Source organism: Sebastes umbrosus, chromosome 20, assembly GCF_015220745.1.
Source record: "Sebastes umbrosus isolate fSebUmb1 chromosome 20, fSebUmb1.pri, whole genome shotgun sequence".
In the NCBI taxonomy this organism is placed as follows: domain Eukaryota; kingdom Metazoa; phylum Chordata; class Actinopteri; order Perciformes; family Sebastidae; genus Sebastes; species Sebastes umbrosus.
Window position 1 is genome coordinate 13,018,030 of NC_051288.1, and position 12,083 is coordinate 13,030,112.

The 12,083-nt window shown below is 42.5% G+C and overlaps 1 protein-coding gene across 1 annotated transcript in view; it reads right to left on the reverse strand.

Annotated features, from left to right (window-relative positions):
- Positions 1-81: 81 nt before the first annotated feature.
- The window catches only part of brsk1a (BR serine/threonine kinase 1a), a 15,057-nt gene continuing 3,055 nt past the window's right edge, over positions 82-12,083 (reverse strand). The window contains 14 exon segments of the mRNA XM_037755451.1: positions 82-2,683; positions 3,912-4,001; positions 4,193-4,403; positions 4,726-4,849; positions 4,979-5,027; positions 5,268-5,544; positions 8,014-8,074; positions 8,212-8,365; positions 9,005-9,204; positions 10,003-10,167; positions 10,320-10,351; positions 10,749-10,895; positions 11,042-11,110; positions 11,509-11,542. Coding sequence (XP_037611379.1) covers positions 2,472-2,683; positions 3,912-4,001; positions 4,193-4,403; positions 4,726-4,849; positions 4,979-5,027; positions 5,268-5,544; positions 8,014-8,074; positions 8,212-8,365; positions 9,005-9,204; positions 10,003-10,167; positions 10,320-10,351; positions 10,749-10,895; positions 11,042-11,110; positions 11,509-11,542 — 1,825 coding nt within the window. The 3' untranslated portion in view covers positions 82-2,471.

Sequence of the window (12,083 nt, forward strand, 5' to 3'; positions counted from 1 at the left end):
GGCATGGGTGCAAGGTAAAAGAAACAGCCACATAAAATAAACAGACACCATTTTAACCCAGAAACTAAATAGACACACACACACATGAATTTAGGGTTTATTATTGTAACCATAACAATAAGGTGGATCTCTCTTTATTTTGACCATCAATTCAATCATAATTGTTCTTTTTATCACAGGCAATAGTTATAATAGTGCACTTTTTATATTTAAATTATGATACAGACATTTCTTTTTTTTTTAAACACCTTATTCTACTGACCCTTATGAATGGAGAATAGTTTACAATCTTAGCCAGAGTTGGGTCAATGAGAGTGAAGGTGACGTGATGAAACTGGTGATGGTGAGCAATCAAAGAGTGTGTACGGACAAGTGAGGCAAACAACTCTGTACAGTTTCTCTTGTGATGATGGCTACACAACAGGTGAAGAGGCAGACGGACAGGTCAAAAGGGACGAGGCATAAAACCAAGAGATGAAGTGAATTAGCAAGCATTTAATGTGTGTGAGAGAGAAAGTATGTGCCTGTTAGGGGTTTGGCTATGTTGGTTAATGTAATATTCCTGGGTCAGTCGAAATCTCTGCACGTGATCAGCTCAAAATGCAAGTTTTCACGCTCACTCAGCCACCATCCACCCATTTCACACACACACACGGTACCAGAGATAAGCGCAATAAAAGAGATATAAACAAAGATGTAGTAAGTAACTGCACTGCTATCGAAGTCTTCTTGGAAAGAAGCGCTCAAAAACAGAGTGATAATGAGAACTTAAATAGAACAGGTTTCTTGAATTAGCTTATGATATATTTTTGTTGGCATAAAATCTAGTTTGTAAACAAATACCATGACACAAACAACCACATAAATAAATAAATAAATATAAATAAATAGATGGCAAGGAAAGTGGACAAATATAAAAAAACAACAACCAAAAAAAAAATGCCATTTAAATCAACAGAACTGTAGCACTGTGTATCTCTCTGAAAACATTCTGCACTTTTGTTGCATATTGTGCCGTATGGAAGACTGGTGAAAAACATCGACTAGTCTGATAAGAGTGCTGGAGTAATACATGACTGTCCGAGCTGCTACGTCTGCTTGCAGAATGGTGCGACTCTCTGGTGATGAGCGTGGGCGCGGTGATGGACTACTTGGCTTGTTGGTGAACACTGAAGTGAGGAGCGTTTGGGTTAGGAGACTCTTTGCTTGCTTCCCATTTTGAAGTCCTGTTCAACAAGGAAGTGACATCGCAAGCCTTTTTAAGTCCGGCATTATGAAAATGTCCATTGATAAATTTCCTTTTTTTTGTTGTTTTATTTTGTTCTGAGTCAGTACATGAATACTATGGCGATAGGAGACAAGCTCGACAAGAAAAGGTGGCTTCTGTTTGATCCACACAGGACGGGAATGCTCTTCTCATTCAATCTGGGCACAAACAGCTGTGATGAGGTTCATGGAACTATTCACGCATAGTGTTCTTTTTTTTTTTTTCATATAGTAATGTTCATATTTCTGTTCAACTCAAAAAATACTTTTCTTCAGAGCAACAGGGGTCCAACGCGAAAATCTTAGGTGCATTGTTTCATATTGTCTCTGAGTAAAAAGAAAATACAAAAGAATCAAAACATTTAACTTTCTAAAAAGCAACTGGTCAGCTTCCCCTCTCCGACACCGAGTGTTTTCAGTCCCCGTCTTTACTGCCATCACTGTGCTACTGACATCCTCAAAAAGAAATATGTAAACAATAAATAAATAAAAAAATATTTTTTTTTCACATTCACTTACTTAGCTTACTTTGTTGGTTTTCTTTACCTCAGGAGAAGACACTGCTGGAATTCCAGGATGTAGTTTCTCCTCAGAAAATCAGCTCACTGAAGTGGGAGCAGGTTGCTAACTCTTAGGGTTCATCTGCTGAGATACATCTATATTTCTTTCAGTGTGGACTGGTAATTCCATGTTTGCTTGATAATGACATGAGCGCACTGGTTAATTTTAAGAGTAATCTTGAGAACCGTCATAAGTTTCTTTTTGGTGTCAGGTACTGTATTACAATGATATGGTAGACTAGCCTATCTGATCATTTCAGCATCCTTTAGCAGGCTGATTTGCTAACTGGCATGCACATTAGCACTTCAAAATTCCTAGTTTGATCTGTGAAGCTGTATCTATGATGGGTACCAAAACTGCTCATTCACATGTTATATTTTTTTCATTAAAGGGTGATTCCTTAACACTTGGTTCTCATTTAAGGGTAGGAATCCTGGTGATCTAGAAGATCAAAAGAATGACGGGAAAAAAAAGCATGACGAGGGGGAAAAGGCTCAATCCTTGCTAAGGTCAAGCACCTTCAATAACTTTGTCAAGGAAGAATAGGAGTAGCTCATGGCTTGCAGGGATACTTGGAGATGAAGTTACACTGTTTTCTTTCCGGTGTAGTTCAGGCATCCCGCTGCGTGGTCTCGCTTTCTATCCTACGGTTGGGATTGGGTTCCGTTGGAGGACAGCAGTCGGGTTCTCTCTTTTGCCGAGCCTCTGCGCTGCAGGACTCCCCCGCTTCCGCCTATGCCTCCACCGTCTGCCCGGTCGCCCCACTCGCACCTGTCGCCCCCACCCTCGGAACGCCTCGAGTTTTGTCGGGTGGGGGTCCCGTGAGGCCGGCCGTTCTTCTCATCTGGGAAGGGATCAGGAGAGGAGAACAGGAAAGTCACTCTCGACGTATACATGCGACAGTATCTACGGGTCCGGACCAGAAATGAATGAAATGTAGGTGTGATTAAAAAAGTGGAGGACGAGCCCATAGACTGTATATAAGAAGTGGACGTAGTCACTGTGACGTCATTGGTTTGTGGTCTGCCTTTTTGAAGCCTTGAGTTCGGCATTTTGTTTTTTTGCAGCCAAAAGTGAGCTAAGTACAACCGAACGCTGAATAAGACATTTTTAGGCGAACAAAATGTTACAATTATCTTTCATGAACTGAAAACACACCGTGAAAGGGTTAAAGTTCTAAAACAAAAACACAGACAACTCCCAGTTCAGACAACACCGTGATAGCAACCTGTCAATCACAAGGTAGCCATGCCCTAAAGCATACCCTGCTTTATGGTCTATTTGACTCTAAATGGGACCATAATTTACTAAATGAACATCATGCTGTATTGAAGAAGATTTGAAACTAGAGATTGAGACCATAAACTCATGTTTACAATGTTTCCTGAGGTGATAAATCAAGTGAGAAGTAGGCTCATTTTCTCATAGTCTTCTATACAATCAGACTTCTTTTTGCAACCAGAGGAGTCGCCCCCTGCTGGCTATTAGAAAGAATGCAAATTTAAGGCACTTCAGCATTTGCTTCATTTTTCAGACCCCAGAGTTGCCCACTGTTTGAGCCTGGAAGTCAGTTGTTCAACTGCAAAATAGTCAAAGGCGGAAAATACCGTTCTCCCTCTGCTTCGGCCACTGCAGGTGATGGGAGCCTATGACCTTTCAAGGTAAACAAGAGTATTGTTTGAACAGAAACTAAGTCCTTAGCCTGCATTAAAGAACATTAAGCAGACAGCAATGGAAGTTAATGCTGATTCCACACAAACCACTGTGTGAAATATATTTTTTTTTAAAAAGAACAAAAGCTTAAATATAGTCAGAAAGCTCATAACAGATGGTTGGTTTTGGAGAGTCAATGCTGAAAACAGCATCATCCTCTTCTGTAAGAAGAAGTATTGGTCATGTGGTTAGGAACATGAAATTAAAAGATATTTCAAAACAAATACGCAAAAAAAGCCCACATAAAACGGAAAATTGTCTCATTGTTAAATAAGACTGCTCCTGCGCGTACCTAGAAGAATAAAGTCAGAGGTTAAAAATGTTAATCTTGTTACTCTGGTGGGTGCCCAAGTGTGTATAAGCAGTCTCACCAGATAGGGCTTGCGCCATGGGTTGATCATGGGAGCTTAGAAGCTGGGCTTGAATCGTTTCCACCACTCGTCTGAACCTGCGACTCGGACCTGGAGACACAATATGATGGTTGAGTTTAGGTACCAAAACAATAACTATACCATTTTCAGATCATATTTTGGTGTGTTTAAGGATATTTTTCAACAATTTGGTCAAATAGGCCACTAACTTCTCAGCTGCATCACTGCCCAATGTCTATACAAGTACTCAATTGAAAGGGTTAAATGTCCGCTCCACTTGCCTGAAATGAGGGTGAACGTCACGCTGTAGATTCCCGTCTCCCTCCTGCCCTCCCTCTCGGTCCTCTCCCTGTCTCGCTCCCTCTCGCCTTCGGAGAAAGCAATGTCCACCTGGAACTTGACGGGCTTCTGGAAGACGGAGGGGCCGCCGGAGGACTTGTATTCGGCCCGAAAGCTGGTCTGAGAGAGAACGCTGTGACTGAGCGATGGGATCTGTTTGGTGGGGAGACAGAGAAGAAGCAGAGAGACCGACAGACTTACGAGGCGGGAGAGGTACGGGGGCCAACGTGAGTATAGGGAGACAAAGGGTGAGGGTGAGGAGAAGAGAGACAGAGTGAGCCATTGGTGAAAGCAAAAGTGATCCATCAACGTGCCACGAGTGAGCGAGAACGAAATAAAAGAGAAAATAATGAAAGAAATGAAGTGCGTACAGTATGAGAGTGTGAGTGAAGTCCTTACAGCTTTGCCAGTGAGAGCCATGCTTTCTACAAACGACAGTGAGAGGCGTGAGAGACAGACCACGTCAGATACTCACAGACAGGAAGGCGTGGACAATGTCGGCTTTGACAGAACTCAGAGGTTTGTCTCTGATCACCACAAAGATCTGCTCCTCCTTCTCCAAGCCGATGAAGTTCCCGAACCACGACTTCTTAGCCAGCCTGGTAGCCAGACAAAAAAATATACAGTAGGAGGAAAAACACAGAGCCACAGAAAACATCCGAGAGCACAAACACACAGCTTTATAGAGTGGAAACACCTCAGCAATTATCTCAAGGAGTGTGACTTACTCAGGGCTGGATTCTGGTGTTAGACTGGACATGTCTTCTGATGTGGGAACTGAAAGAGACAACTCGCTATTAAAATGAACATTTGAGTATAATATTAGATCTTTAGCTGGAAGCTAGAGGGGAAAAAAGAATTGAGATATAATCCATTTCCATTATAGAAGTCTGGAATACAGTATGCTGAAACAGAAAAGTAATGTTTACCAGTGGTAGAACGGAGGAAACCTGTGCAGATACTGGGGCATCTGTAAAGACACGACACCCGCATAACATCGAAACATACAAAACTCACCTTGCAGCTTGCGGCGATGGAAACGCGGCGAGCCCAGCAGGTTGTTCTTGAAAGAATTGAGGCGAGTCCTCCAGTGGGCCGAGCTGCTTGCCGCCATGCCGCTTCCCCCTCCTGGGCTGGAGGGCGGCGTCAGTGACAGCGAGCCCACCCCTCCCCCTCCCTCCGCCCGCGAGGAGGATGAGGACGAGGAAGAGGAGGGCGGGGTGGAGGAAGGGTGGTGAGGGTGGTGGACAGGGGTGCCCAAGGGTGTGGGCAACGGAGAGCCTTGGGGGGTTACCTGCGGCACAGAGTGGGCAGAGTTTGGGTAGAAGCTCTTAGTCACTGACTTAAGGACAGAGGACGACGGGAAGAAGAAACGAGGGATGGGTGACAGTAGCGGAGAGGGGGAGGGTGAGCGGGAGGATGGGTTGTGCAGAGGCAGGGACTTGATGGGCTGCAGATGGGGTCGGTCTGCCGGTCCCTTGGTGGGCAGGGTCTGGGTCTTTGGGTTGGGGGGAGCTTTGAGCTTGTCATGAGCCCGTGCTGAGCGAGGAGTGGTGGCGTTTCCCTGTTTGGGCTCCTTTGAGAGGGGGGTGGCGGTGGCAGAGGTGACGTCTGATTGGCTGAAAGTGAAGACGGGGCTTTGATAGGACTGGGGAGTGGATTTGTGGGGGTGGGAGGGATGGATAACAAGAAAGAGAGGGGATGGAACATGGAGAAAGGATGGAAATGAATATCATGCTTCATGACAAAAGAGTGCAATCTTGTGAGTAGTGAAAGTGTCAAATGCAATGCTACCTGACTATGACTGATTATAAAAGCTTTCATTTGGGCCCTTTAGTCTTTTTGTGCCATTCCTATCTTATGTGAGTGAAGGTCTAGTGACAGTTGTGGTAGTGACAGGGTTAAAAATGCAGTGACAAAGGACAGCGGCAGTGAAGGTGTTACTCTTCAGTGATTTATTTAACATCTATGAACTGAAATTATCCCATAAACCAACATAAATCATCTAATTTAAAGCTTCTATGTTATATTCTTGTGCATACAACTAGTTCATGCATGGTGAGGAAGAGAAGTGACATGAAGACAGAAGAAAAAAACGCCACACAAACCTCCTGCTGGGTGAGATTTAATCTGAGGAACTGGTGTTGTGATGATGTGTAAGAATGACCAGGGAGTTTGATAAATGGATATTTTAAGGGGTTGTGAAGTGTGGTTAAATGTTTTAAAGCGGTTTAATGTCGGCACAAAAAGTCGCGAAAGTAATCACAGCATACCGATATTGATGGTTTACAATGTAATTAGTAAAACATCCAAAATTACATGTAAAAAGCTAAACACAAATTCATACAATTAAGTGTAATGGTTTTTATGGTAAAAAAAAAAATCTAAATATTATACAGATACAATTGAAGTTATCTGTCATTTAGCCATGTGAACCACAATATGTTGATATGGAAATATTGTCACAAAGTAATGAAGCGATAACAACTAATAATACTGAATTATTACCCAGTCCCAGCCTAAAATACTAAAACTGAAATTGGTGGTTAACAGTACTGTTATCATCTAATCATCAGGATATACCTCAATATGAGCACAAAGTACACTCTAGGGCGCAATGGAAATGCTAACCATGTTGATCACATAAATAGAAGATTGAGGCTTTAAAGGATAGGTTCACAATTGTTCAAGTCTATCCTAAAACAATAGTCAGGTGCCCATGTAAACATTGAAACAGATTTTGCTTGCTGTAATCATTCCTCCTGTTCACACTGGCTATAAAGAGATGTGCTTCCAATGTAAGTGACGGGGGACAAAATCCACAGTTGTTCTGTGTAAGTATGCTTTCTAAAGTTTATCTTAAGCTAATACGAGGCTTCCTGGACAGTGTTTCATTTGATGATTTTCAAAGTCGTCAGATCGCTGCACTGTTCACACTTGCTGTCTTGTTATCAGGAGTCTTCAAGCCATTGTGGTTTTCACACTACATGACTGACCAACGACAGAGGGTCACACACTACAAGATCTTTCACCAGGAGGAATCCCTGATGAGTATGTCTGGTCTCCAAACTATGTTTTGTCACGAAAACACACGCGAGAAGTGACACGGTAAATACTATGTGCGTAGTCATGCTTGTTGATATTGTCATTGGCACAGGTGTTCATAAAATAGCCTGTTTCCACGTCTTCACTATTTATAGACTGTTTCCTCTAGGTGCAACGACAACATTGGTACGTGTTGAAAATGCATTACACATACAGTGAAGTTTCTGTTGTTACAGGCAAACCCTCTGCCAGGTTTCCCTTCAACCCGTGTCTTGCACTCTCATTGGTTGTAGCTCCCCAACAGGTCGAGATATTTAGCATGCTAGATATCTGGAATATGTTTTGAACAGTTCAAACGTATTGCTCGAGCGCTGATTTGCGAGCGCCGGGCCAACGTCGATTTGCCTCTGATTTGGGGCTTTTGTCTGGGAGCTCCAAAAACTGTTGGCGAGTGGAACATCGGGGCTAAACTTGTGTCGTGGGAACTGAGCATTAGGAAGGGATCTTTCAATGGCCTGACTATTGTCTTAAGACGGACTCAAAAAAATTGTGAGCCCATCCTTTAACTGTACTAGGTTACAGGGGGGAGTTAAATAATACAAATTAATGTTGGAAATTCAATATTTTATAATGCATGCTTGCAATGCATCATGTTCAGAGATAGTGCAGGTAATCAAAGCAGCAACAGTTTGTTAAAAGTTGGCCAACAGGCCCTTACCCTGGGACTGCTGAGAGGGCTGGAGGAGAGGCCAGTTGACGCTCCACTGACTGAGCGAGACCTGACAAAGAGACCAGAGGTCAAAAGATCGTCAACAAAGACAAAGAGTATAACCACCAAGAAACTCTGTGCTCTGTTTCTTATTATGCAACATTTAACGTGTGTGTACTGTATACGTGTAAGCATAATAAATTTTACCTCTGGCTGTGTGCAGCTGTGTCCAGGGCCCTGCGAGGCGGGGTAGGAGACCCCTGTTCAGTAACACTCAGAACCTCCAGGCTTTTCCTCTCGGGGCGACAGCGGCCGTGGCGCGTCAGCATAGGAGAGTCAACACGCTTTCGAGGAGGGTCTGCTACAGTTATGACAGGATTTACCGACATCAATTAGCAGTTTAAAGCTTGTGTTGAGGCTGTAGTTTTTTAATAATTACATGATATGTTGTGCAACTGTCATAAAGAAATAAGACCACTCTCAGTTTGTTTCTTTCCCTGGAGGTGGTATTGTTAAAGTGTTTCTCAAAATAAAAAACACATTTCTAATGAACCCTATTGCTCCCTGTCAGTAAGAGATGTTGCTGCATCTTCATCGTACCGCTCCCTGTTGCTACTCTCTCGCAATGCATTTATTTTGTCTTTTGCAGTACTAAAAAAGTATGATTATGTTGAATATCCACAGGCCTTTGGCTCACTGCACCATCTGTGACTGTGACAAACGTTGCTTTATTTGCACACAGAATAGCTGCCTTCTCCCAGTGTTGTCCCATAGAGAAAATCTTGCAGATGTCCTGCAAAGTCTGAATATCATAAAGACAATTATGACTTATTGCTGAGGCTTGGACACAAATTTCTGTCTATCTTCCACATTGCTCATGTTTTATTGCACACAGTATATGATTCATAAGGCTAATGGCTAAATATGTCATCCAAAATGTAATAACGTTTAGAACATGATCTCAAAGAATCCCAAATTCATTGGCAGGGGTAATGAGTACCTGTGTATTCACAGACTGTGGTACAAATGCTTCCCGGGAACTGAGGCTGAGAAAAGCAGCTCCCTCCCTTGAGTGGATCCCTCCTGCCCCCTAATGACTGACCTACGTCATTGCGCGGAGGCAAGTCCTCGTCCTCATAGCTGGGGTAGCGCTCTTTCCTGTCCAGCAGCAGGTAATAGATCATCTTCTCCTGGTTTTCTCTGAGAGAAACAGAGTGAGAGAGAAAGGCACTCGTCGGATGAGATGTTAAAATTTGGAAAGAATGAAAGAAAACATATATTTACTGGAACAGACTGGACAGAATTGTCACCAGGGCGCCCAAACATGTGGCCACATACTTACTCCTCATACTATGTTTCCTATACTAAGGTATGTTCAGGGGCTGGATCCTCCAAAGGCTGCAGTCCTCGACCGAATACGTCATAACAACAAACGCTTTCTGGAGCACAAACGTGCGCATCATTTGAAGCCCTCGATATGACTTTGTTGTGACTGACTGCACCGTGACTTTGATATTTGTGAGGCCTGATCCACTCAGCTTCAGTCTATCCGCCATCTTGCATGCTTTAACCCTGCTGGTGAGTCAGTCAACCTGACTCAGAACAGGAGTTTCACATGGCGTGATGGGAGAGGAAACCATATCCCCTCTCCGCTTTCAGACAGCACTCAAAATGTCTGTCCACAACACACAGGGGTCATTAAAAATCAGATGCTGAAACTCATTAAGTACTCATAAAGATGAGTAGTAACTCCTGTACACAGTCCAACACAACCGTCCTGTAATAAATACTACATGTGTGCAACATATAATATTTAATTGTTGTACTACAGTTTTCAAATCACACCATACCATATCCTGATAAATGCCCGTTTTAAGTAAGGCAGTAGCGGGTTTCTTACATGGCTATTGCATTGCATTATGTTGAAGTGTTTCTATTTTCCTGGTCACTCGGCGTACACTGTGAAACAATCATAATAAGAGTTGAAAAAACACTTACTCTTCACATTGCAGATCACGTGTGAGCTTGCCTCGGTCTCGGAAACAACCCAGAGAGTGCATGCTGTCCAACACATCTGGGTCCAGCTCAGTCAGGGACAGGATTCGCCTCACGCACACTCGCCTGGGAGGAGGCTGCTCAGGACACGGCTCATTACGACCACCCCTGGGAGCCACACACACACACACACACACACACACACACACGTAACACACAATGAATGACACAGATATAGTGTATATGATTAAATATGATGCAGCGTCACTAGAAATATTAGTATTTCATTCAACAGTCATGTATGTGAAACGTATACTCACAGATACCAGGCGTGTTTCTGGATGGCCTCTAGCTGTAAAGGGCGGCAGGGCAGATGGGGCCATTAGTTTCTACAGTCTGTTAACAGCCAGATGGCCACAGAGCTGCGCTGTGTAAACGCTACACCACCAGATACTTTCTTTACACGCACAAGACACCCTATCAATTCGGAATATTGTACATTAAAATCGCAATTTGCATGTGTCCTTCTGATTTCTGATATCTTCACCTAAAACACACTGATGATGCAATCATACACTGTAAATGCAACTGTGTGAATGAAAGGCAATCCCAATTCAATGTGGACAATTCAACACAGGTGTAAATCTGACTAGATCATCTCTGGATACGGTCTGAGACCTGAATCAATTCCAAGTGTTTTGCAGCATTCAAACCCCCCTCTGTGTGTGTGTGTGAGCACCGTCTCATACCGTGAGCCTCTTTTCAGGGTTGACCTCAATCATGCCCTTGAGCAGGGACTGGCAGTCCGGGGGGATGAAGTGGGGCATGTGGAACACCCCGCTTTTCACCTTCTCCAGGAGCTGGCGTAAATTGTCGTGGTCAAAGGGCAGCGCACCCTGTAGGAGAAGAGGAGAGAGGGAAGGAAGGAAAAGCAGATGTGATAAAATAAACTCTGGGGGAAGTAAGTAAGAATTGCAAACATATGAAGGGGGATTTACAAAAGGATTAAACTGTATTGTGAAGACAGGAGTAAAAGACTTACCACCAGTAGAGCAAAGAGGATGACCCCACAGCTCCACACGTCTGCTCTCCGCCCGTCATATTTCTCTCCCTGACAAAGACAGAATGCACATGAATTCCACTATTTGAAAACACAAATGAGCCACATTGATTCATGTCATTGAGATAATTTCAGCTCATTTAAAGTTTATCCAAGAAATCTCATTCAAAACAAACACTGTAATTCATTATAATCCAGCATTTAGTCAATCTCAGTCCAAAACACATTGAAACCATCTTTTTATTTGTAGAACCGGATAATATTCTTGTATGCTGAGCGTCTTCAAGAATCCCTCAAAACGAGCCTTCTTAAAAACATAAAAACTTGACTTGACTATATTTGGTGATGTGTTTGTGTTCATGTAACAATGAATTTGCCACTAAATGAATAATTTATTAACATCATTTGCTCATTTATATTACAGGTACCAACATTTGAGGAACACTTACCCGTATAACTTCGGGGCAAGCATAATGTGGTGATCTGAAATGAAAGAAATGTGTTACAAGCAACATCACTATGCTTACAGTTCTGGAAGAATTGGCAGTAATACTAGTAGAGCTGCAACAATTAATCAATTAGCTGTCAACTATTAAATTAATCGCCAACTTTTTTGATTATGGGTTTGAGTATTTTTTAAAAAATGAAAAAGTAAAAATTCTCTGATTCTAGCTTCTTAAATGTGAATATTTTCTGGTTTCTTTACTCCTCTTTGACAGTTAACTAAATATCTTTGAGTTGTGGACAAAACAAGACATTTGATGAAGTAATCTTGGGCTTTGGGAAACACTGATTGACATTTTTCACCATTGTCTAACATTTTCTAGACCAAACAACTAATCGATTAATCGTGAAAATAATGGACAGATTAGTCGACAATGAAAATAATCGTTAGTTGCAGCCCTATATACTAGTAATCGTAAAAATGTCTTTAGCTTCTGTGGCAAACTACTTTTTTATCATGAAGAAAACATTATGTAATATGCATAGATTTCCATTGTTTCTGAAATACAAAGTATAACCA